At 43.9% G+C, this 25510-nt stretch overlaps 1 protein-coding gene across 4 annotated transcripts in view; it reads left to right on the top strand.

Annotated features, from left to right (window-relative positions):
* Positions 1–25510, top strand: part of LOC126355846 (proton channel OtopLc-like) — a 510363-nt gene that overhangs the window by 51948 nt on the left and 432905 nt on the right. The window contains exon 1 of one of the 4 annotated variants that reach the window (XM_050006310.1): positions 7122–7410. The exons of 2 other annotated variants lie outside the window; for them this stretch is intronic. In XM_050006310.1, coding sequence (XP_049862267.1) covers positions 7367–7410 — 44 coding nt within the window. In that variant the 5' untranslated portion in view covers positions 7122–7366. Of the gene's footprint in view, positions 1–7121; positions 7411–25510 lie in introns of those variants that run through there. One more of the 4 variants, XM_050006308.1, reaches the window with a different exon arrangement.

Here is a 25510-nt window from a genome sequence, read left to right as displayed (position 1 = left end):
TACGCAAATAGAACGTGGGAAAAGCAACGGCCTATATGCTTCCTTATCATCATCATCATCAGTGTTCTGCCAAAAGGCAAGTTTTCACATGGTAGTTCTCCAGGCTGTCCGGTCTTCTGCAATCCTCTTCAGGGCTGCGTAATTTCCTCTTCTCTTTATGTCGTCTATCATCTTGTATCTCCTTCTTCCTCTCAGTCCTCTTCCACAAACCAGTCCTTCCAAAGCATCTACTAGCAAGCACTCGCTTCTCAATGAATGTCCCAACCAGTACTTTTTCCTTTCTCTTACAACCTTCAGCGGACATCTTCCCTCACCAACTCTTTTCAGTACTCTTTCATTACTCACTCTCTCCATCCAGCTTATTCTCTCCATTCTCCTCCACATCTCAAATGCTTCTAACCATTTTTCATCCTCTCGTCTCAGCGTCCATGTTTCTGCCCCATATAGTGCCACACTCCAGACAAAACATTTGCCAAGCCTTTTCCTTAGTCCTTTATCTTATTTGCCACATAAGAGTCTCCTCTTTCTGATGAATGCCTCCTTCGCTGTGGCAGTTCGAGTTTTCACCTCCTGGTGACATCTCAAGTCTTATTGTGCTTCCAAGACATTTAAATGCACTTACTTGGCTAATGGTAGATTGTCCTAACCGCACGGGATTAGCCGAGCGGTCTAAGGCGCTGCAGTCATGGACTGTGCGGCTGGTCCCGGCGGAGGTTCGAGTCCTCCCTAGGGCATGGGTGTGTGTGTTTGTCCTTAGGATAATTTAGGTTAAGTAGTGTGTAAGCTTAGGGACTGATGGCCTTAGCAGTTAAGTCCCATAAGATTTCACACACATTTGAACATTTTCGATTTTTAGATTGTCCTATTTTAATATTGGGCAGACTGCTTCCTTAAGAGCCCTATTAATATTATCTTGTCTTCGCTATCCTTACGCGAAATATACACTGAAGAGCCAAAGAAACTGGCACACCTGCCTAATATAGTGTGGGGCCCCCGCGAGCACGCAGAAGTGCCGCAAAACGACGCGGCGTGTTCTTGACTAATGTCTGAAGTAGTGGTGGAGGGAATTGACACCATGAATCCAGCAGGGCTACCCATAAATCCGTAGGAGTACGTGGGGGTGGAGGTTTCCTTGTCAGAGGGAGAACTGAAAGCCGCCGGAAATACAGAACGGCCCAGCTCCACTGAGGGACCTACTCATTATAGAAACTGGGACGTCCCAAATTCCCGTCCTCTGTCATTAATTGCAGAAAAAAGAGCCTCTACGCACGTTAAACATCAACAGCACTGCGTGGAAAATCTTCAGCTACATAGTTCTGTATACAGCGAAAGCCACCGTACGGTGCACTGCTGAGGGTACCATGTCCTACAACTATCCGTTCACTTTCTTGCTACCTACGCAAATAGAACGTGGGAAAAGCGACGGCCTATATGCTTCCTTATCATCATCATCATCGTCAGTGTTCTGCCAAAAGGCAGGTTTTCACATGGTAGTACTCCAGGCTGCCCGGTCTTCTGCCATCCTCTTCAGGTCTGCGTAATTTCCTCTTCTCTTTATGTCGTCTATCATCTTGTATCTTCTTCTTCCTCTCAGTCTTCTCCCACAAACCAATCCTTCCAAAGCATCTACTAGCAAGCACTCTCTTCTCAATGAATGTCCCAACCAGTACTTTTTCCTTTCTCTTACAACCTTCAGCAGACATCTTCTCTCACCAACCTTTTTCAGTACTCTTTCATTACTCACTCTCTCCATCCAGCTTATTCTCTCCATTCTCCTCCACATCTCAAATGCTTCTAACCATTTTTCATCCTCTCGTCTCAGCGTCCATGTTTCTGCCCCATGTACTGCCACACTCCAGACAAAACATTTGCCAAGCCTTTTCCTTAGTCCTTTATCTTATTTGCCACATAAGAGTCTCCTCTTTCTGATGAATGCCTCCTTCGCTGTGCCAATTCGAGTTTTCACCTCCTGGTGACATCTCAAGTCTCATTGTGCTTCCAAGACATTTAAATGCACTTTCTTGGCTAATGGTAGATTGTTCTAACCGCACGGGATTAGCCGAGCGGTCTAAGGCGCTGCAGTCATGGACTGTGCGGCTGGTCCCGGCGGAGGTTCGAGTCCTCCCTAGGGCATGGGTGTGTGTGTTTGTCCTTAGGATAATTTAGGTTAAGTAGTGTGTAAGCTTAGGGACTGATGGCCTTAGCAGTTAAGCCCCATAAGATTTCACACACATTTGAACATTTTTGATTTTTAGATTGTCCTAATTTAATATTGGGCAGACTGCTTCCTTAAGAGCCCTATTAATATTATCTTGTCTTCGCTATCCTTACGCAAAATATACACTGAAGGGCCAAAGAAACTGGCACACCTGCCTAATATCGTGTGGGGCTCCCGCGAGCACGCAGAAGTGCCGCAAAACGACGCGGCGTGTTCTTGACTAATGTCTGAAGTAGTGCTGGAGGGAATTGACACCATGAATCCTGCAAGGGCTACCCATAAATCCGTAAGAGTACGTGGGGGTGGAGATCTTTACTGAACAGTACGTTGTAGAGCATCCCAGGTATGCTCTATAATGTTCATGCCTGGGGAGTTTGGTGGCCAGCGAAAGTGTTTAAACGTAGAAGAGTGTTCCTAGCAATTCTGGACGTGTAGGCTGTCGCATTGTCCTATTGGAATTGCCCTAGTCCCTCGGAATGCACAATGGACATGGATGGATGCAGCTGATCAGACAGGATGCTTACGTACGTGTCACCTGTCCAAACGTACCACGGGCCCCATATCAGTCCATCTGCACACGCCTCACACCATTACAGAGCCTTCATCAGCTTGAACAGTCCCCCGCTGACATGCAGGGCCCCTGGGTTCATGAGTTATCTCCATACCCGTACACGTCCATCCTCTTGATGCAATTTGAAACGAGACTCGTCCGACCAGGCAACATGTTTCCTGTCATCAACAGTCCAGTGTCGGTGTTGACAGCCCCAGGCGAGGCGTAAAGCTCTGTGTCGTGCAGTCATCGAGGGTACACGAGTGGGCCTTCGGCTCCGAAAGCCCATATCGATGATGTTTCGTTGAATGGTTCACACGCTGACATTGGCTGATGGCTCGGCATTGAAATCTGCAGCAATTTGCGGAAGGATTGCACTTCTGTCACGTTGAACGATTCTCTTATGTCGTCGTTGGTCCCGTTCTTGCAGAGTCTTTTTCCGGCCGCAGCGATGCAGGAGATTTGATATTTTACCGGATTCCTGACATTCACGGTACACTCGTGAAATGGTCGTACGGGAAAATCACCACTTCATCTGTACCTCGGAGACGCTGTGTCCCATCCTTACAGCTGCATTCCAGTCGTCCATGACTATTAGATTTTCATCTCCCTTTACATACTGCATTACCGTTTCAGTATCCTCATACACTTTCTCTATCTCTTCATCTTCAACTTGCGACGTCGGTATGTATACCTGAACTCTCTACATCTATGTCTACATGGTTCCCTGCAATTCACACTTAAGTGCCTAGCAGAGGATTCATCGAACCATTTTCATACTACTTCTCTACCATTCTACTCTCGAATGGCGCTTGGGGAAAAGGAACACCTAAATCTTTCCGTTCGAGCTCTCATTTTTCTTATTTTATTATGATCATTGCTCCCAATGTAGGTGGGTGTTACCAAAATATTTACGCATCCGGAAGAGAAAGTTGGTGATTGAAATTTCATAAATAGATCTCGCCGAAAAGAAAACCGCCTTTGTTTCAGTGACCGCCACCCCAACTAGCGTATCATATCAGTGACACTCTCACCCCTGTTGCGCGATAACACGAAATGAGCTGCCATTTTTTGCACTTTTTCGGTGTCCTCCGTCAATCCTACCTGGTAAGGATCTCATACCGCGCAGCAATATTGTAGCAGAGGACCGACAAGTGTAATGTAGGCTGTCTCTTTAGTTGGTTTATAGCATCTTCTAAGTGTTCTGCCAACAGAGCGCATTTTTTGTTTCGCCTTCCCCACAATTTAAGTTGCTTTCAATTGTAATCGTTGTTGGCGTTGGTTTGCTGTCGATTCTGATAAGAACAACCCTCTCACTGAACTGTTCACAGTAACACACTCTCTGCCCCACCTTCCTGTTAGGCCGGTCGGAGTGGCCGAGCGGTTCTAGGCGCCACAGTCTGGAATGGCGCGACCGCTACGGTCGCAGGTTCGAATCCTGCCTCGGGCATGGATGTGTGTGATGTCCTTAGGTTAGTTAGGTTTAAGTAGTTCTAAGTTGTAGGAGACTGATGACCTCAGAAGTTAAGTCCCGTAGTGTTCAGAGCCATTTGAACTATTTTAAGCTTCCTGTTATTACGAATCCTACTACCGTTATCCCATTATAACTATCATCCTACACTCATCTGACCAGAAATCCTTGTCTTCTTTCCATTTTACTTCAGTGACCCTTACTATATCTAGATTGGGCCTTTCCATTTGCCTTTTAAGATTTTCTAGCTTTCCTACCACATTTAAGTTTCTGACACTCCACGCCCCGACTCATAGTACGTTATCCTTTCGTTGGTTATTCACTCTTTTCTTTTGGTTACCTCCCCCTTGGCAGTCCCCTCCCGGAGATCCGAAGAGGAGACTGTTTCAGAAGTGCTTCGTCTGCAATTTCGTCAGTCTTTTGTTTTTGAATTAAATTGTTTTCAATCATTCTAAAATGACTGACTGATAGTCAGCTGTTGAGAGATATATGTATAAAAAAGTGAAGTCATTCCAATGAGTAATTTAACTAATAATAATAACCATACTTTAACGTTTTGGCGCCCTTGCTCCGAACACAGTAGCCAATGACAGAGCAGTAGCATTATGCAGGCGGCCTTTCTCACGGGAATGGTACCGAATCTAGCATCTGTCACAGGTACCTCACACCACGTTTCGTCTTCTATATACTTCTTGCTTCTCCACAACTCTGGAAACAGATTTTGAAGCCTAATATGATGGCTGACTAAGCCAGAAATGTTACAAAATGCAATATGTGTGACATCTGTACAATGTATAGTTCTTGTGAAATAAATAATAGAAAATATTCAAATGGTTCAAATGGCTCTGAGCACTATGCGACTTAACTTCTGAGGTCATCAGTCGCCTAGAACTTAGAACTAATTAAACCTAACTAACCTAAGGACATCACACACATCCATGCCCGAGGCAGGAAACGAACCTGCGACCGTAGTGGTCGCTCGGTTCAAGACTGTAGCGCCTATAACCGCACGGCCACTCCGGCCGGCCAATAGAAAGTGTTCCCGGACTTTATGTACACCCTATACTTTGGTAGGTACGTTTGGTATTGCATAGCGATACCGTCTGAAAAATGCGTTGCCGTCAGAATTCGTTGTCAAAAAGTAATAAATTAAAACAATATGTTGGACGCTGACGTATTATTCCATGAACAGTGAGAATGTAGCAAGCCATGAACATTTTCGTTAGATTGTTTTGTGTGTGGTGTGAGCAAGGAAAAGTTTCGAAGAGGTTTTAAATTGCGTGTGAAGCTTGTTAGAAGGCGCTAAATATTCTCATTCTCAAATGTCGGATGATTATAAACCACTCCGTCTACAGGCCACGAGTGGCCTACCGGGACCATCCGACCGCCGTGTCATCCTCCATGGAGAATGCGGATAGGAGGGGCGTGGGGTCAGCACACCGCTCTCCCGGTCGTTATGAAGGTATTCTTGACCGAAGCCGCTACTGTTCGGTCGAGTAGCTCCTCAGTTGGCATCACGAAGCTGAGTGCACCCCGAAAAATGGCAACAGCGCATGGCGGTGCCATCCAAGTGCCGACCATGGCCGACAGCCCTTAACTTCCGTGATCTCACGGGTACCGGTGTATCCACTGCGGCAAGGCCGTTGCCGTCGGATGAGTGTAGTCGGGGAAATTTGCGCGCCTTGGGTTAAACTGCAGCTAAATACCGGGTGATCAAAAAGTAAGTATAAATTTGAAAACTTAATAAACCACGGAATAATATAGATAGAGAGGTAAAAATTGACACACATGCTTGGAATGACATGGAGTTTTATTAGAATAAAAAAAAATTGCTAGACGCGTGAAAGATCTCTTCCGCGCGTCGTTTGGTGATGATCGTGTGCTCAGTTTCCACTTTCGTCACGCTTGGGCTCCCAGGTCCCCAGACCTCAGTCCGTGCGATTATTGGCTTTGGGGTTACCTGAAGTCGCAAGTGTATCGTGATCGACCGACATCTCTAGGGATGCTGAAAACCAACATCCGACGCCAATGCCTCACTATAACTCCGGACATGCTTTACAGTGCTGTTCACAACATTATTCCTCGACTACAGGTATTGTTGAGGAATGATGGTGGATATGGTTCAAATGGCTCTGAGCACTATGGGACTTAACTGCTGAGGTCATCAGTCCCCTAGAACTTAGAACTACTTAAACCTAACTAACCTAAGGACATCACACACATCCATGACCGAGGCAGGATTCGAACGTGCGACCGTAGCAGTCGCACGGTTCCGGACTGCGCGCCTAGAACCACGAGACCACGGCGGCCGGCGATGGTGCATATATTGAGCATTTCCTCTAAAGAACATCTTTGCTTCGTCTTACTTTGTTATGCTAATTATTGTTATTCTGATCAGATGAAGCGCGATCTGTCGGACATTTTTTTTTTGAAATTTATATTCTTTTGGTTCTAATAAAACCCCGTGTCATTCCAAGTAACTATGTCAATTTGTACCTCTCTATCAACATTATTGCGTGATTTATTCAGTTAACAAATTTATGCTAACTTTTCGATCACCCAGCATAAACACAGTTTGCAACTTTAATACTTGATTTATTGTGTTAAACTTTTAACGTAAGGTTATAGCTCTTAATGAGTGGATTAAGAGAGCATTTTAAGTTTTTAGAATCGGTCAATAATTATGTGAGATACTGAAAATAAAAAATAAAATTGTTGCCCCTGGAAGCTGTTAGGTAGGCAACCTTCAATCAAGAATGTGTCACCGCTTTCGTTTTTTTAGTAATAGAGATCGTCGAGCAGATAATGGAAACGTAGAACTTTGAATGTACACGCGTCTGTCTTGTCTACTTTGACTAGCGAGCACTAGGGGTAGATATAGACCTTACATTCGCCACCGAGATACGGGCTCGATATTTGCCGACGACGAGCGAGTGTCCGGGAAAGCGCGTGGGGTTTGCACAACTGATAAAGCCGAGTCGGGATCCCTGCTGGGCTTAACAGTTCGGCCCTGCTGACTCAGGCGGATTGCAAGCGGTCTGTGGTGGCGGAGTTTGTTTAGCCAGCGCGGCCGCCGCTCGGGTAAGATCAGTTTGAGGCCGGCGAGCCGCTGGGGTGGAGGGCAGCCATGTGGAGTCGTAACTCGTGTGACCTCCCCACCATCACGGTCCGGTGAGTACGCAAGCAGCAGTTCGCGATGCGTGTGTGTTGCGTGAACAATGAGCGTGTACGTCTGAGAGAGAGAGAGAGAGAGCGCTCGTTTAAAACAATAACACTGTAACTCTTCTCGATAATTTATTGACCTTTCGGTGAAATGGCTATGTGATGAACATCCTGGGTTATCGATGTACAAGCAGTAAAGTTTGAGACGTTACTGTTTGTTAATCAACTAATATTTATCACGAAGCGATTTTTGTCTTTTAAGTTCATCATCAGTGGATAAACCACCCACCCCACCCCACCCCAGTGTGCAAGAAACCAAACCTTGGAAAGTAAAGATATTACCGCCACATTGAATCTTTGGTCATGGGATTTCGTGGGAAATGTCATACTGAGTGCCCGTCTCTTGCGTTATGTATGAAACGTGATAAAACTTACGTGGTGCAGCCCCCCCCCCCCCCTCCCTCTCCACCATTTTTGCATTTTTCGTAGTTTATGTGTAATATATATTACTTATATACACAAAACACTGGTCAGAAACTTATTATCTAATATGCTTTTTCTGAATTCTCCTTGTAGTTTTTACAACGAAAAGTACGTTAAATGTAGCAAGTGCGTTTAAATATGGCGCCAACGTAGATATTGGGCTACGCTGCAGGTCAGTCTGTCACCGCAATGTTTATTTGGATTTCACGTTCCTTCGTTTCGCCAGCTCAGAGCGAGATAATCACGTTTCAGCACAACTTAGACCTCATCCGCTACAAATCAGCTGTCATCACAACCAAGATTTCAAAATGGGGTGGTGGGGAAGGGAGGCGGGTTCAGTTTCACACTCCAGCGAAGTACTTTACAGTAATTGGTGGCTTAGCGTGGAGCTACTATAAAACGAAAGACGTTGAGCGTATAAGTAATATATTTGATTAGATAACCGTCGTCTACAGAACCTAAAATATTCATAACTTATTTATATATTCGAATAACTCTGTTGGGGTACGACAAGCCGCGCGGGATTAGCCGAGCGGTCTTAGGCGCTGCAGTCATAGACTGTGCGGCTGATCCCGGCGGAGGTTCGAGTCCTCCCTCGGGCATGGGTGTGTGTGTCTGTCCTTAGGATAATGTAGAGTAAGTAGTGTCTTAGGTTAGGTACTGATGACCTTATCAGTTAAGTCCCATAAGATTTCACACACATTTGAACTTGTTTTAGGTACGACAAATAAACTTTGGGTTTGCTCTTCTGTTTAATTTTTATTGTTCCCAGACTTGCTTCATCCTTTGAGGGAGTCGTCCCTTTTCTTCCTGGGTACACTTTTATTTGCAGACGTCTTTCCCTTCTGAAAGCCTACGTTTTTGTTGCTCCCCTAAATCGCATTCTGTTACCTGCTATGAACATTGCAATGCCAGTGTTTTTCATATCTTTGTCAATTTCACTGAACCATGTGGTTGATATGATGAGTAGGTGTGTCCGTAAAACTCTAGTTTTCTTTTCCTCGTTACATCAGTTTTGAGCTTTATAATTCAGCTCTGCTTGATCTTAATTTGTATTCAGCATTACCATTGCTTTTATGCATTAATAATTTTCTTAGAATTCTTGTTTCAAGTTTTTCCAGTTTTTCAAGGTACACAAATCTTGTTTGTTTGCTTCTACTGCGTTACAGGCGTTACCACTGTCTGACAGTGTCTTAGTTCCGAGTTTCAGGAAAAAGATTTTTTGCTATATACGTGTTTGGTCATGTACAATACTCTTTCTCTTGTATGTACTCTAATTTGTATTTCTATCTTTCCTTTTGCATTACTCGTCCATTCTCCCAAGCTCTTAAAACAGTTTCAGATATTTTTAGGAATTTTAAGATTTTGGGAGCATCATTCAGAATTATTGTTTCCAATTTTTTTTCTGTTTATAGATTTAAAACAAATTTTCTTATAAATTTCCAGTACCCTTTACGTACGGTGTTTATTAGTCATGTTTACATGTTCTGAAGTAGGAATCTCTTTCCTTCCTTGTTGCCAGAGGTTGAAGAAACACAGTCGCAATTTCAGCCTGTGCGATTTTGTGGCTTTTTCTGTATTTGCGTTCGTTGCTCTTCACTTGTCCAGAAGAGCGAAGATGCGCCAAAGAAAAAAAAAAAAGGTGGTTTCCTAAAAGAAAAATCGTGAAGGCTGAAACTACAACAAAGTTTCCGTTTCCTAAATGAAAGTGAAACGCATCCAGTGTAAAAGGCTCTTAAATTGCAGTGCGCTTAAGAGAATAACAATAATCACAAAGATGATGATGAACTGATCCTTTGTAACTGTCCACGAACGAGGGGCTCTAACTGCTAATACTGCACGCGCGCCCCTTCCACCTCCCCCGCACACACGCACACGGATACGGACACTGAATAGTTATTTTTACTTCAGAACGGCACAATTTGCAGTAGCCTATATGATTTTGTATTGAGTGAGAACTTTTGCGATATGACAACATTTACCCTATTCAGTTACACCACGCCGTGCCACTTGACTATTGTAAGATACGTGACACAAAACACTAATGACGATCACTCGATTGAACGCTTCCTGCCTAGACATACCGAAAGATTCTGTGTTTTGGCAATGTATTCAGCTTTATAGGTTTGGTTGCTTGTGCACGGTAAAAACGCCTTACATGATAACCTAATGAACCGGAAATTTTTTCGTAATAAGAAAAAAATAGTAGAGGAAATGAAATTTCTTCGCTTTTCAGCCTTAAATATGGAGTAGATTACATGAAATATTTATTTATCTAAGACAGGTGGTTTCTGTGGACTTTGCTGTCATGTATTTTAGTTACTACAGACCTTCTAGAATATGATGATTCATATGGACATGAAACTTGGCGTGAGGTCCAACATAAAACGTTTCACAATAAAAAAAAATTAAGGTATGTAAGTGCACACTTCCATTTCCGTGTTTTTTTTAATGCCAAACTAAAACGTTTATCTCAGATGTTACGTATTAACTCATGTTACGAGACATAATCCATCTTTACTCCTTTACAGATCTGAAGATGACAGCAAAATCTGTCGAAACTGGTTGTCTTAAATAAAGAAATATCTTAAGCGATCTAGGCTGTTGACTGTTTTTAACAGGTAAAACAGATAGGTACTTCAGTATTCTCAAAATGAGAAAATTTAAGCACTTAAATAAGGAATTGTTATACCAGAAGTGAGGGAAAATTCATTACCATGTATTTTTTGGGTTTAACTCATTTCTTCACAATTTCAGTGCAGAGATCACGGGCTGAATGGAACTTGCGATTGCGTTTACTAGGAGTGTAGGCCATGGTCTACACTCTGTGTAATGTATCTCGGGATCTAGGTTACGTTGAAAGGTGACAGTCCGACTGTAACTTTGCAAAGTCAACGAACGAGATGCATTCCATTCACGTCGTCGTGACTATACGAGTATGATAATACAAAACCGTAATCCCCGGATGTTTGCAGGACATTCGCCATAACATCCATCTCCAGCACTTCATATAGAGCGAAAAGTTGGAATTCAGAGTAACATGATTCCTTCATACCTTCTGCACATTGTCTCACGAATCAATACTTGAACTTTCCAGGAGGTGTAGCCGACCTCCTTAGTATGATGTTTGTCGAAGTTATGCCACGACCAAATATCAGCGCCAGGCTTAACTTAAACCTCGGGGTACATACAAAATCACTGCCATCACATCCCCCATTCCACTAAGTAAGCCCGCATATCGTGGTCGTGCGGTAGCGTTCTCGCTTCCCACGCCCGGGTTCCCGGGTTCGATTCCCGGCGGGGTCAGGGATTTTCTCTGCCTCGTGATGGCTGGGTGTTGTGTGCTGTCCTTAGGTTAGTTAGGTTTAAGTAGTTCTAGGGGACTGATGACCATAGATGTTAAGTCCCATAGTGCTCAGAGCCATTTGAACCATTTTGAACCACTAAGTAATATCAAAGGAAAATAAAGATTTTGTTTATTTTTCGCTATCTCTGTAAGTTTTTCGAATAGCCATTTGCAGAAACACGAAAGAATTTCTATCGCAAATAGACTCTCTCTTCTGGCCTACACACTTACCGATAGAGGCTCCACCACTGCCCATATATACAGTTACCTGAACTAATAATTGTATTTGTGGCTGTATCTATTCAATACATCAGATGTATGCCAGACCACTATGGTCAGTAAAGAAAGACTAAGTAAATGCAGGGAAATGTGATTGGAAGTGAGCTTTCTTTTCAGTTTGATTTCATTTACTTTATCCTTGAAATTATCTGATTGTTTATAAGTACATTTTAAGGTTGGTGAAGGCAGGTGAATGTTATGTCTACAGTTATTTTGTTGACGTAGAAATTTACACACGTTAAGTGTGACAGAAACCATCCGCTACGAATGTGACTTTGTTTTACATCTACACCTACATTTATACCCCGCAAGCCACCCAAAGGTTTCTGGAAACCGTACTACGCAGACACGTCCCTCCGTTCCATGCTACAGTCTGGTGTCTGTGGTGTAGACCACCTCGCAGGTGACTACTGAATTTGTACACCTGAAGATGGAAATATGAGGGATGGAACTTAAATAGTGGCAACTACCTATTCACAACTGATACAAAGGAGTTAAATGTTTGCAACTGTTACTGTCCTTCAAAGTAGTCGTCAGAGCTGTGTAGAACCAGTTGCCAGCGATGTGGAAGGCGCAGCATACCGTTAGCAGAGCCTGTTCTGTTGATGGTGCAAATGGAGCGGTCTACTGCCCGTTCAATCTCTTGAACAGTTCTGAAGCGAATGCCACGAAGTGGTTCCTTCATCTTCGGTTCAAATGGTTCTGAGCACTATAGGACTTAACTGCTGAGGTCATCAGTCCCCTAGAGCTTAGAACTACTTAAACCTAACTAACCTAAAGACACCACACACATCCATGCCCGAGGCAGGATTCGAACCTGCGCCCGTAGCGGTCGCACGGTTCCAGACTGTAGCGCCTAGAACCGCTCGGCCACTCTGGCCGGCCTTCATCTTCGGAATCAAATCAAAGTCACAAGGACTCAAGTCGTATTACTGTTAGTTTTTTGGAGCATCACCTGCGACCAGCTTTGCGAAAGAAGAGGCGACACTTTCTGCGCAACCCACCCATCATTTAGCACGACAATGCGAGGGCGCATACAGCGCAAGTTGTGGCTGCTCTGATCGGTCGATGGGACTGGGAAGTACTGTACCATCCCCGGACTTAAGTCCTTGTGACTGACTTAACACCACCTGGCTTTATCTTCTGGGATGTAGCGAAAGCAACTGTCCATAAAAACCGTCCAAAATCGATCGATGAATTGAAAACTGCAATATCCACTTTCACTGTTACAGAAGGAATGTTACAGCTTGTGTTTGGAAACATTATTAGACGAACTGCATTGTGTATTCCACAACAGGGGGACACTTGTAAAATTTAATGTGAAAGTTTGTAAGTAAAAATGAATATTCAATGAATTAATAACTTGCATTTCACTGACTTTGACTTCGGCATATTCACTGCGGCATACGGCACGCGAGGCTAACAATCATACGGCACTGCGGAGAGACTTTTTGAACACCCCGTATATTCTCACCACATGAATCATACTCTATAACCAGTATATAGTTTGACAGTCGCCGAGACTAAAGAAGGAAAACAGACACGTCATTGACGGAACGGAAAGTTCTTAGTTTTGTGAAGAACAGAAGGAAAAAGAAGAAAAGAAATTGGGCACGAGGGAGACGTGAACACGCATCCTCCACTTTGCAGTCCAGTACCGTGGCCACACAGAACGACTGTTGCAATGCAATTGATGATTCACATTTTGAGCGTGGAGAGTTCTACTTTGCTTCTTTCTTCACAGTTCAGTACGTCTTCTTGCTGTTTCCATGCTTGATCTATGTTCAATTTTTGTCATGCTATTTGAGAATACTGAAGGAGCGATCTGTTATGCTCTAACATTCTGCGTGATGTCTGTCTGTTCTAAGTCGTGTCTCCCTACCACTTTCGCGCAACGACGCTCTGAGCGTGTTTTTTTAGGGAATTGACTAGTTTGAACCTGGGACCTGTTGCAGGTAAGGAGACGCCAGACCACACATGACATGTAGAATTCAGAAGAGTTCAGTGAGACTAGCGATGATATAACCAAATACTTAATGATTTCAGCGTCAGCTCCACTGCACTTCCTGTAAAAGAATCTTAATACTAACTAAATTTAGTGGAAGGGGTTAAAGGCTTTCCTACTTTTAGTTAGCTGGTAAAATAACTTCGAAAAATCAGTTAAGTTTACCATTGGAAATTTTATTCTACTCACAAAACATTGTTTATAAATTGCACTATTGATAAAAGGAAATGTTTTAATATCGGATGGTAAAAACAAACTGCGTTCACCATAAATGTGAACGAATATTCCCTGAATGGGTTTCCAAGTTCTATAATGGATCGAAGGGTGACCTATGCCATATCACATCTATAATCTAGGTTTAAATTAAGTTTCATAAGAGAGAAAACTATCAAAATGGTCTATAGTGACCCTCAATTATCTTTAATTACTTATTTAACTTGTCGTAAATTACAGTGGCTGATGTGGCTTCTCAATAACTATATAACAGAAAAATCATTGCGTTTCAGATTTTAACTTCAAGTAGCAAATGTGAATACCATGAGCATTAATTGACGATCGACACTAGTATTACTTAAAAAGGGGATGTAACAGATGAGATTTCTGCAGTTCTGAGTGAAGCCTTATGCACTCTGATGCGGCATCGCGTGCGTTCACTGCCTTGTTGCTGTTCGTCAGGGGGCAGCAACTCCCTCCAACCTCTCCTTACTATGGTTTCCCGAAGTTTGTTGAAGAAAATGATATCTAGCTGTGTTTTCAACTGACCAATCACGGTCTCAATGTTAACCTTAAGCTCCACCTACAATAATTCTGTCTATCCAATGAGAAACGTTATACTTTTCGTGGCGGGGCAATGTTTTTAATGTTTGCAACGTTACAGAGACAAGTATGGTCTCACACTAGAACTTGCAGCTGGTGTGGCCCTTTTAGTGTTATCGTAAGATCTATACTGTTCTTCTGGAGGGCTCTATCTTTTAACATGGGCTGTAGGTGGTCTTGGCGGTCGGCCGGAATTGTGGGTGTAGGTCCCTTATCGTAGGGCCTTCTAGCTTACACGACTCTGCTATCGGCTTCTGTTCTCGCTTCTCCCCTCGGAACTGCGTCTGTTTCACGGTGGGGAACTATGACATGCATTTAGGCGTTCTTTTGTTAGTCTGTGGTATTCCATTTGCTCACTCGTTGACCATATTACTTTGGTTAATTGAATGTCAGGATTTATTCGGAGCTATGTGACATACTGCCGGATTTGCTATCATGTCAGGCTTTTCATGGAAGGTGTTGGATTTGCCTGGCACCTTACATTACTTGCTAAAAACATTCAACAGGCTACTGCTATCCACTGGGCCATGTTACCACTAAATATGAAGGGGGCGGGGTGTTCGGGAGCGTTGTTTTGGAAAGAACATTTACTTGCTTATTTACGACACCCTAGAGACTCCTAAAATATAATGCTAATATATAATGTAAACATGGATTTATATTGTCACACGGCAAATCAGCAGTTCAGGGCTGCAGCGCAGGACATGTAAATTAGGGACAGTGTACATCAACTGGCCAGCAATGTCGCGCGTGCGACCTCAAAAATGCGGCTGTGACGGTCAGCCAGGCAGCAGGAATTCGGGTGAAAGCGATACGCGAGTCGCGTCTCGGGTGACGCTACACTACCGTGTCGACAAGCCGCGAGACCGCTCTGGTCGTGTTGGGAGGGGGTCTCTCTTTTGTGGCGGGGTTTAACGTTTCGTCGCGGACGAGGTCATTACCGTACGAGTAACTAGGTGCGGCTACCGAAAGTTTCGCGGAACGCGACGTAACGCTGAAACCTTTCTTCGCTCCGCCTGTTACGAGCCTCGTCGGTTCCTCGGTTGCTGACTGGAGGCTGAGCAGCGATGCTGGAGTGACGCGCCAGGGAACTAACATCGAAATTTGAAACTTCTTCTGTTCCCTCTCATCCTCCCGATATATCGCTACCTTTTTTTGTTTATTGCTCATCGCTGTTTGGCCTGTGTATGGTTCAGGGAGAGCGCCACGACGTTACGATGAAGTAAAAGGTACATATATCAATAATTCTTTTTTGCCCGATACATTTTCAACCGTGATATGACACACAATTCACGGCTGCATTGGGTTCCGATTCTTTCGCGCTGTATCATTGCCGAACAGTGCAGAATGACAAACAAAACAACAAGCGGGAAACATACTGTACTCCGTGAAGCCAACAGATGCAAAGATTGTCACGTAACTGTCGGTATATTCTTAAGTATTGCTGTGACGTAGACCTCTACATCTTTAAATGTAGCTGTATCGTAGGTTAGCACTGATGTACACGAAACAGGATATTACAGACTCTGTGCGGTGAATGACTTTCGTTTATCAGGGAAAATAACATAAGAGGGGATTGTAATGTAGTAAAATGTATAGATATCAAACAGAGAATACTTCTTTCGTGTTGAAAACAGTGTTACGAAGTACGCACTATTAATTTGTTTGCATGATCTACGTAGTATCTTGTCTCAAACGAACGCTACTCAGAAACGGTATCGATTTAAATACTTGCACTCATTCAGCAAAAAAAAAAAGTTCAAATGGCTCTGAGCACTATGGGAATTAACCTCTGAAGTCTTCAGAGAACTACTTAAACCTAACAACATAACACGCATCCATGCCCGAGGCAGGATTCGAACCTGCAACCGTGGCAGTCGCGCGGTTCCGGACTGAAGCGCCTGGAACCGCTCGGCCACCGCGGCCGGCACACTCATTGAGTAACTAGAGGCATTTTTTTTACTTTCTACAGAAGGCGGAGTTGACGCTGGCGTCTGTGATAGATACGTCATTTATGCGAATTTATTGAGATTTAAAGAAGTGAAGTATGCTTACTGGCATAAAAGAAACCTCTGATGACAGATATCCACACACGATATGAAAAAGCACAGTGAATATTTACATCCAACACCCAGTAAAAGCCGGCCGGAGTGTCCGAGCGGTTCTAAGCGCTACCGTCTGGAACCGCGCGACCGCTACGGTCGCACGTTCGAATCCTGCCTCGAGCATGGATGTAAGCTCTAGGGGACTGATGACCTCAGAAGTCAAGTCCCGTAGTGCTCAGCTATTTGAACCCAGTAAAAGTGTAAACAAAATATTAAAAAGCTCAATATATGTCAGGAAAATGCATCTGTTTTTTTCACATTTTTCTTCAGATATTAGCTCATTTTTTGTACATGTCATCTTTGAGATCAATACAGTTTGGAAAATGATACTGCTTTAAGCAGATAATTTTCTTCTTTCTCGCTTATATATATATATATATATATATATATATATATATATATATATATATATATATATATATATATATATTTTTCAGTGAAGTTCCACCATCATAAGTGGGTTCACTTTATTTTATTAATAGCACATAGTGATAATCTTGCATTTGCCTGTCGTCTAGAGTGCTTCTTACATTTTGCAACAGTTTCTCATGTGAGATTTTTGTAGTTTCCATATTGTCATTACTTCATGAAAACTGTATTCAGTAGAATATTTTGAAACCTTTGATACATTTTCTGTTCGTAAGTACAACATTGTCATGACACCGTGAAAACCAGACAAATTGCAGATACTACACCAGAATATCAACTGTACTCCTTCTTTTCTTTTCTTTCTTTTGCTTGTGCCGTTTTCGCACAATGAAGCACAGTCGGCATGGTTAACCTGATTTGGCTAGGTTAATTTAACTGGTGGCCACGTGCCCTTCCTGCCGCCATCCTGTACCCCACAGGATTGAATTAGTGTACCCCAACTGTCTGTGTCTAGTGTAATCCATGGAATAGTGCGAATGCATTCAGATGCCTGCGAGCCGTGTACCTGAGGCGGGACGCGGGGATCAGCCCGGTATTCACCTAGTGGGATGTGGAAAACCGCCTAAAAATCACATCCAGGCTGGCCGGCACACCGGCCTCCGTCGTTAATCCGGGCCGGGCGAATTCGTTCTACGGCCGGCGCGCCTACCTGGGTCCAGCAAGCAGCGCGTTAGAGCTCTCGGCTAACCTGGCGGCTATCAACTGTATTCCAGATGACGATACTTCACCGAAATATGTATGGGCGAAAAAGAACAAAACTGCGTTTCCTCAAGAAAGAATATTTTCCAAATCGTAGCTGTCATCCATACATTGACGCTATAATAACGACGCATGAGTATCGATAGTATACAGGATATCGATATTACCGATATGTCTTCGCCACCTTTAGCTGTGGCTGCCAGGTCAGAGCGAGAAGGAGCGCCGGACAGGTGGAGCGGATTCGTTGCTAGCGAAGGAACGGCACGGCACGGCACGGCACGGCAGGGCAGGGCAGGGCGTGGCCTTGTACCTCCCGAGCTCCAGACGCCGACGAGTTGCCGCAGAAGAACGGCCAGCACAGACCAGACAATACGCGACAGCAGGGGCTCATTACGGCCGGCGTACGAGAGCGCGGCCTGCCCCGCCGTCGAATTCGGGTCGATTGTCGCGTCGATACGCGGCAGGTGAGCCGGTGTTGTGCCCAGGTGCGCGGCCCGCCACTGGAGGCCGTTCCCCGCTCGCCGCCCTGCCTTTCCCACCTGTTTTGGAGTCCGGTGAGGCGCTCAAGGACCGCACATGCCGCGCCGTACAGAAGGTCCCGCGCTCTGATTGGTGCCGAAGGTCACCCGTAATTCACCGGTTATATCCATACTGGACGTCTGTGGTTGTACTAATCATCATCGTCCACACGAGTGCGAAAAGGAACTCGTCAAACTTCGGTTACACGATAAATCAGTCTAATCTGAATTCAACCAAATACCTAGGTATTACAGTTACGAAGAAACTTCAAAAATCGCTCTGAGCACTATGCGACTTAACTTCTGAGGTCATCAGTCCCCTATAACTAAGAACTAATTAAACCTAACTAACCTAAGGGCATCACACACATCGATGCCCGAGGCAGGATTCGAACCTGCGACTGTAGCGGTCGCTCGGCTCCAGACTGTAGCGCCTAGAACCGCACGGCCACTCCGGCCGGCTCAATCGGAAGGAACACACAGAAAATGTTGTGGGGGATGCTAACCAAAGACTGCGTTTTATTGGCAGGACACTTAGAAAATGTAACAGACCTACAAAGCAGACTGCCTACACTACGCTTGTCCGTCCTCTTTTAGAATACTTCTCCGCGGAGTAGGATCCTTACCCGATAGGAGTGCATCGAAAAAGTTCAAAGAAGGGCAGCACATTTTATATCATCACGAAATATGGGAGAGAGCGTCACAGAAGTGATACAGGATTTGGACTGGACATCATTTAAAGAAAGGCGTATTTCGTTGCGGCGGAATGTTCTCACGAAATTCCAATCACCAACTTGCTCCTCCGAATGCGAAAATATGTCGTTGACACCGACCTACATAGGGAGGAACGAACACCACGATAAAATAAGGGAAATCAGAGCTCGTACGGAAAGATACAGGTGTTCGTTCTTTGCGAGCGCTGTCCGCAGTTCGTGGTCGTGCGGTAGCGTTCTCGCTTCCCGCACCCAGGTTCCCGGGTTCGATTCCCGGCAGGGTCAGGGATTTTCTCTGCGTCGTGGTGACTGGGTGTTGTGTGATGTCCTTAGGTTAGTTAGATATAAGTAGTTCTAAATTCTAGGGGACGGATGACCATAGATGTTAAGTCCCATAGTGCTCAGAGCCATTTGAACCATTTTTCCGAGTGCTATACGAGATTGGAATGATGAACCCTTTGCCAGGCACTTAGTTGTGATTTGCAGAGTATCCATGTAGATGTAGATCATTGATGGCAGCAGTGGCAAGTAACACACACATCAGTGTTACTTTATCCATGATCGTTTGAGAATACCTGTTTTCATAAACATACTGAGGAACACATTGGAACCAGTCACACTTTCTATATGAAGCATTTATTCTGTCGTAACTAGTTCCATGTCGCGGGCCCATCGTCAGACAGCAGCGATAACTTTCCATACGAATTTCAGGTTTTTAACCTATCTCTTTCAAAATTGTTATAAAGATCATTCGATCACCCAGGTCCAGTTGCATGTTGACTATCTAAGAGGTTCTAGGGGCAATAAAGGTTTCATTATCAATACAGTGTCGGTCAGAAAGATTTCACAAGTGTGGAATGGTACAGAAATTGGAATAACTTACAGAAACTGTAGACGTCATTTTGTAGCAAAACACCTCACCTACCGTATACCGGTATATAAGTTGTTGTTGTTATCGATTTCAGTCTAAAAACTGGTTTGATGCGACTCTCGATGCTACTCCATCCTGTGCAAGCCTTTCCATCTCCGAATAACTACCGCAACCTACATCCCTCTGAATGTGCTTACTGTATTCATCTCATGGTCTCTCTCTACGATTTTTATCCTAGGTGCTTCCCTCCACTAGTAAACTGGTGCTCCCTTGATGCCTCAAAATGTGTGATACCAACCGACCCCTTCTTTTTGTGAGGTTATGCCACAAACTCCTCTTCTCCCCAATTCTTTTCATTGCCTCCTCATTAGTTACGTCATTTGCACATTTAATCCTCAACATTGTTCTGTAGCACCACATTTAAAAAGCTTCTATTCTCTTCTTGTATAAACTGTTTATTGTCCACGTTACACTTCCATACATGGCTACACTACACACAAATACTTTCAGGAATAACTTCCCGGCACTTAAATCTATACTTGAATTTAACAAATTTCTCTTCCTCAGAAACGATTTTCGCGTCATTGCCAATCCATGTTATATATCCTCCCTGCTTCGACCATCATCCGTTATTTTGCTTTCCAATTAGCAAAACTCTTTTTTAAGTGTCTCATTTCCTAATCTAATTCCCTCAGCATCACCCGACTTCATTCGATTACTCTCCATTATCCTCGTTTTGCTTTTGTTGATGTTCATCTTTTGTTCTCCTCTCAAGATACTGTCCATTCCGTTGAACTGCTCTTCCAAGTCCCTTGCTGTGTCTGACAAAATTGCAATGTCATCGGCAAACCTCAAAGTTTTTATTTTTCCTTTCTGGAGTTTAATTCCTACTCCAACTTGTCCTTTTGTTTTCTTTACTGCTTGCTCAATATACAGATTGAATAACGTCGGTGATAGCCCGCAACCCTGTCTCGCGGCTTCCCTTTCATGCCCCTCGACTATTATAACGGCCATCTGCTTTCTGTACAAATTGTAAATAGCCTTTTGCTCCATGTATTTTACCGCTGCCACCTTTAGACTCTGAAAGAAAGTATTCCAGTCAACATTGTCAAAAGCTTTCACTCACAAGGGGACCTCTGTACTGTAAATTACGGAGCCTGATGCGCTTCAGGCATGTTGTAGAGGCACTTAGCATGAGTACCAGGATATCCGTTTCTTTGGCAACGGGCCCTCAATTTTGAAAAAATCGATTTTGAGGTTCATTGCGCGCTTTGTATACACGTAAGATTAAATAGATTCCGAGCAAGTAAGCGTAGCGCAGCGGTAAAGGTGCACGGCTACCGCGGTGGAGGCACCGTTTTTGAATGCTGCTCCCATATGTTTTTTTTTTATCTATGCAAAAACTGTCCGGAAAATTTGAGTAGACGAATTGACTGGGAAATACGGAAATGTAGTCGTGTCCTCCACGAAATCCGGGAAGTTCACGAAACTGGTGTACGATGAATTTTTGCGTTCTATAATTCTTCCGTACGTGGACCAGAATTTTTTTTTTGTACGTTATCGATTCGTGAGGAGGGCGAACCATTGAACTTTATACGATCATCTCTTCACTGATGAAAGGGAGCACCTTGAACCTTAAAACTGGTCCCACCAAAGTGCACGCCTTATTGCCAGCACTGCGATGTTTATTTTCGCCGACAGATGAAAATCTTTACGAAAATCATTCAGAGTGCTCCCGACTTGATGAAAGACGATAGAGAGATCGCTTGTAGGGAAGATTCGATAAAATTACATTCGCTAATCTTACATCAATTCAGCGCACCTAATTTTGAAAGCACGATTAGATACGCATGCTTCGCATCGAAATTAGCGGATGAAAGAGAGATCTTTTTGAATGGAAAAGAATTGTTTTTCCCGGTATCGCTCATGAAACCGTGCGCCCGAGAGACGGTTGCTTTCATAATATGCGCGTGGTGCTGCGAAAATTTATGCTTCGGTTATTTCTATGATAAGTATCACCCACAATATTGTTCTGGCACATCAAGCAATGTGGACGACGAAAAATTTTATAATATTGTATAACAGAAAAAATAATAACTGAATAAATCTTTATAATTTCGCACATCTTACCCTATTTGTTGATATTCTTTGAAATAAAATTAAAAATTCGGTCGATTTTGAAAAAAGGAAAAACAAAATACGCAAGCAGGATTCGAACACGTTGCCTCGAGCGTGGTAGCTGTGAACCTTTACCGCTGCGCTACGCTGACTTGCTCGGAATGTGTGTAATGTTACGGGTATACAAAGCGCGCAATGAACTTCAACATCGATTTTCTCAAAAACAGAGACCAGTCGCTAAAAAACGGGATATCGTAGTACTCAGGGTAAGTGCCTATACAGCATATTTGAAGCGCATCAAAATCAGTCATTAACAGTATGCAATGTCCCATTGTAAGTCTACAAATGCTATAAACGTACGTTTATCTTTCCTTAACCTACCTTCTATGAGAGGTCGTAGGGGTCAGTATTGCCTTGCATGTTCCTACATTTCTCCTGAGTCCAAACCGATCTTCGCCGAGGTCGGGTTCTACGAGTTTTTCCAGTCTCCTGTAAAGAATAGTTTAGAACATATGACGTCATAAACACTGAGGCGTAAAGGAATATTTTAAACATGACAGTATGGCTGGCTTACTGGTAATACAACAGAATATACGCCGACCGGAGTGGCCGTGCGGTTCTAGGCGCTACAGTCTACAACCGCGAGACCGCTACGATCGCAGGTTCGAATCCTGCATCGGGCATGGGTGTGTGTGACGTCCTTAGGTTAGTTAGGTTTAAGTAGTCCTACGTTCTAGGGGACTGATGACCTCGGATGTTAAGTCCCATAGTGGTTACATTCATTTTTTTGCAACGAACATATCCATTAGGGCAGCGCGGTGGAATTTGGCGTTAACGGGCAATGACAGCAAACGACCGACGCGAGTGCCTTTACTAACGGCCCCACATCGCCTGCAGCGCCTCTCCTGGGATCTTGGCCATATGGTTTGGACGCTAGACGACTGGGAAACCGCGGCCTGGTGAGGTAAACCCTGATTTCACTTGGCGAGAGCTGATGGTAGGGTTAGAGGTGGCGCAGGCCCCTCAAAGCCATGGACCGAAGTTGTCAACAAGGCACGGTAAGAGCTAGTGGTGGCTCCATTATGGCGTCGACAGTACGAGGGGCGTTTGAAAAGTCCGTGCAAAAATAAAAAATACTTACTTGTCTGGGGTAAACCTTTTTTATTTTTCGACATAGCCTCCTTTTAGACTTACACACTTCGTGCAAGGCTGTTCTGGTTTGTTGATCCCTTCCGAATAATAGGAATTGTTCAAGTCTGCAAAATAGCTATTAGTTGCTGCAATCACCTTCTCGTTTGAATAAAATCTTTGTGCCGTCAGCCATTTCTTCAAATTAGGGAACAAACAGTAGTCCGAGGGAGGCGAGTCTGGAGAATAGGGGGGGTGTGAAACGAGTCGGAATACTATTTCACCAATTTTGCGACTAACAACTGCTGAGGTTTGTGCTGGTGCGTTGTCGTGATGGAAGAGGACATTTTTGCGGTGCAAATTCCGGCGTTTTTCTTGCAGCTCGGTTTTCAAACGGTCCAATAACGATGAATAATATGTACCTGTAGTAATCAGTAATTTCACCCTTTTCCAGATAGTCGATGAGTATTATCTCTTGCGAATCCCAAAAGACAGTCGCCATAACCTTTCCGGCCGAATGACTGGTCTTCGCTCTTTTTGGTGCAGATTCTCCCTTGGTATGCCATTGTTTAGATTGTTGTTTGTCTCAGGAGTATAGTAATGTGTCCACGTTTCATCCACAGTGACGGAACTACGCTTAAAGCGCTGCGGATTCTTCCTGAACAGCTGCAAGCCATACTTGCAACACGTCACACGATTACGTTTTTGGTCAAGCGTGAGTAATCGCGGAACCCATCCTGCGGATAGCTTTCTCATGTCCAAATGTTTATGCAAAATATTATGTACCGTTTCATTGGAGATGTCCACAGCGCTAGCAGTCTCATATATCTTAACTCTTTTGTCATCCATCACTATACGATGGATTTTATCAATGATTTCTGGAGTCGTAACCTCCACAGGGCGTCCAGAACGTTAAGCATCACTTGTGCCCATATGGCCACTCCGAAAATTTTGCAACCACGTATAAACTGTTGTAATCGAAGGTGCAGAGTCAATGTAATGTTTATCAAGCTTCTCTTTAGTCTCCTGAGGCGTTTTACCTTTCATAAAGCAATGTTTAATCACCATACGAAAATCTTCTTCGTACATTTTTTGACAATCAATCGATTTCCTTCATTCACACGAATATCAAACACAAAGAAGTAGACCAATGTGACTGAAACTTGGTGTGCGTTCTTTCCAAAGATGCTACTTACTAAACATGACCTCGATATGCGCCGGTGGTGCCATCTCTCGGACTTTGCACGGACTTTTCAAACGCCCCTCGTATACAAGGAATGGACTGGGTCCTCTAGACCAACTGAACCGATGATTGACTGGAAATGGTTATGGTGGGCTACTTGGAAACTATTTTCAGCCATTCATGGACTTAATTTTTGTGGTTGACAATACGGCATGTCACAGTTTTTAGCCAAATGTTTGAAGAGAGCCTGAACAATTCGAGGGAATGATTTGGCACCCAGATCACTCGACATGAATCCTGTTGAACTTTTACTAGAGATAATCGAGGGTTCAGTTCGTGCCCAAAATCCTGCATAGGCAGCACTTTGGCAGTTATGGAAGGCTGTAGAGACAACATGGCTCAATATTTCTGCAGGGAGCTTCGAACGACTTGTTGGATCCGTGCCAGGTCGAGTTGGTGCACTACGCAGGGGAAGATGACACATGATACTAGGAGGTATCCCATGACTTTTTTTACCTCATTATGTAAAATACAGCGAAAAACCTTTCCTCAAGTAAGTAAAATGTAAGGACCTCGTATGTAATTCAGAATATTTTGGAAGGAGCTGTTGTACATCACTCTGAAATTTACTGTTTAAATTCCTAAAGCGTACAGTGTTAGAGATTGGAAGGAGGCAGGTTAAACTCAACTTAAAATTACAGCGTAAACGTTTCTGGAAGAGTCAACCAGAGTAGTTTGTTCTCGTATGCATGATTCGCAAAACATCGTGAAGCTAAAATTAATGCTTACATGAAGAGTTACTAACAATTGTGTCCGCCCCCGGTAGCTGACTGGTCAGCGCGACAGAATGTCATTCCTAAGGGCCCGGGTTCGATTCCCGACTGGGTCGGAGATTTTCTCCGCTCAGGGACTGGGTGTTGTTGTTCTAGTCATCATCATTTCATCCCCATCGAAACACAAGCCGCCGAAGTGGCGTCAAATCGAAAGACTTGTACCAGGCGAACGGATTACCCGACGGGAGGCCCTCGTCACACGACATTATATACTAACAACTGTTATTCCCGGACGTCATTCGTGACTGGAAGAAGGAAGTATGTGACCATCTGGGTGTGTAAGTATGAGACTTTATTCACATGAAGTGTTGAGTGCTATTGACAAGAGATTTCAGATCGATTCCGTATTTCTGGATTTCCAGAAGGCTTTTCACACTGTACCACACCAGCGGCTCGTAGTGAAATTGCGAGCTTTTGGAATATCGTCTCAGTTATGTGACTGGATTCGTGATTTCCTGCCAGAGACGTCACAGTTCGTGGGGAAGGCTAACCAAAAACTACGTTTCAATGGCAGCGCACTTACGAAATGTAACAGACCTACTACGGAGATGGCTACATTACGCTTGTCCAGTCTCTTTTTAGA

This window comes from Schistocerca gregaria, chromosome 3 (assembly GCF_023897955.1).
Source record: "Schistocerca gregaria isolate iqSchGreg1 chromosome 3, iqSchGreg1.2, whole genome shotgun sequence".
NCBI classification, from domain to species: domain Eukaryota; kingdom Metazoa; phylum Arthropoda; class Insecta; order Orthoptera; family Acrididae; genus Schistocerca; species Schistocerca gregaria.
Note: the sequence above shows the minus strand (reverse complement) of the source record. Positions and strands in the feature narration are given on the sequence as shown.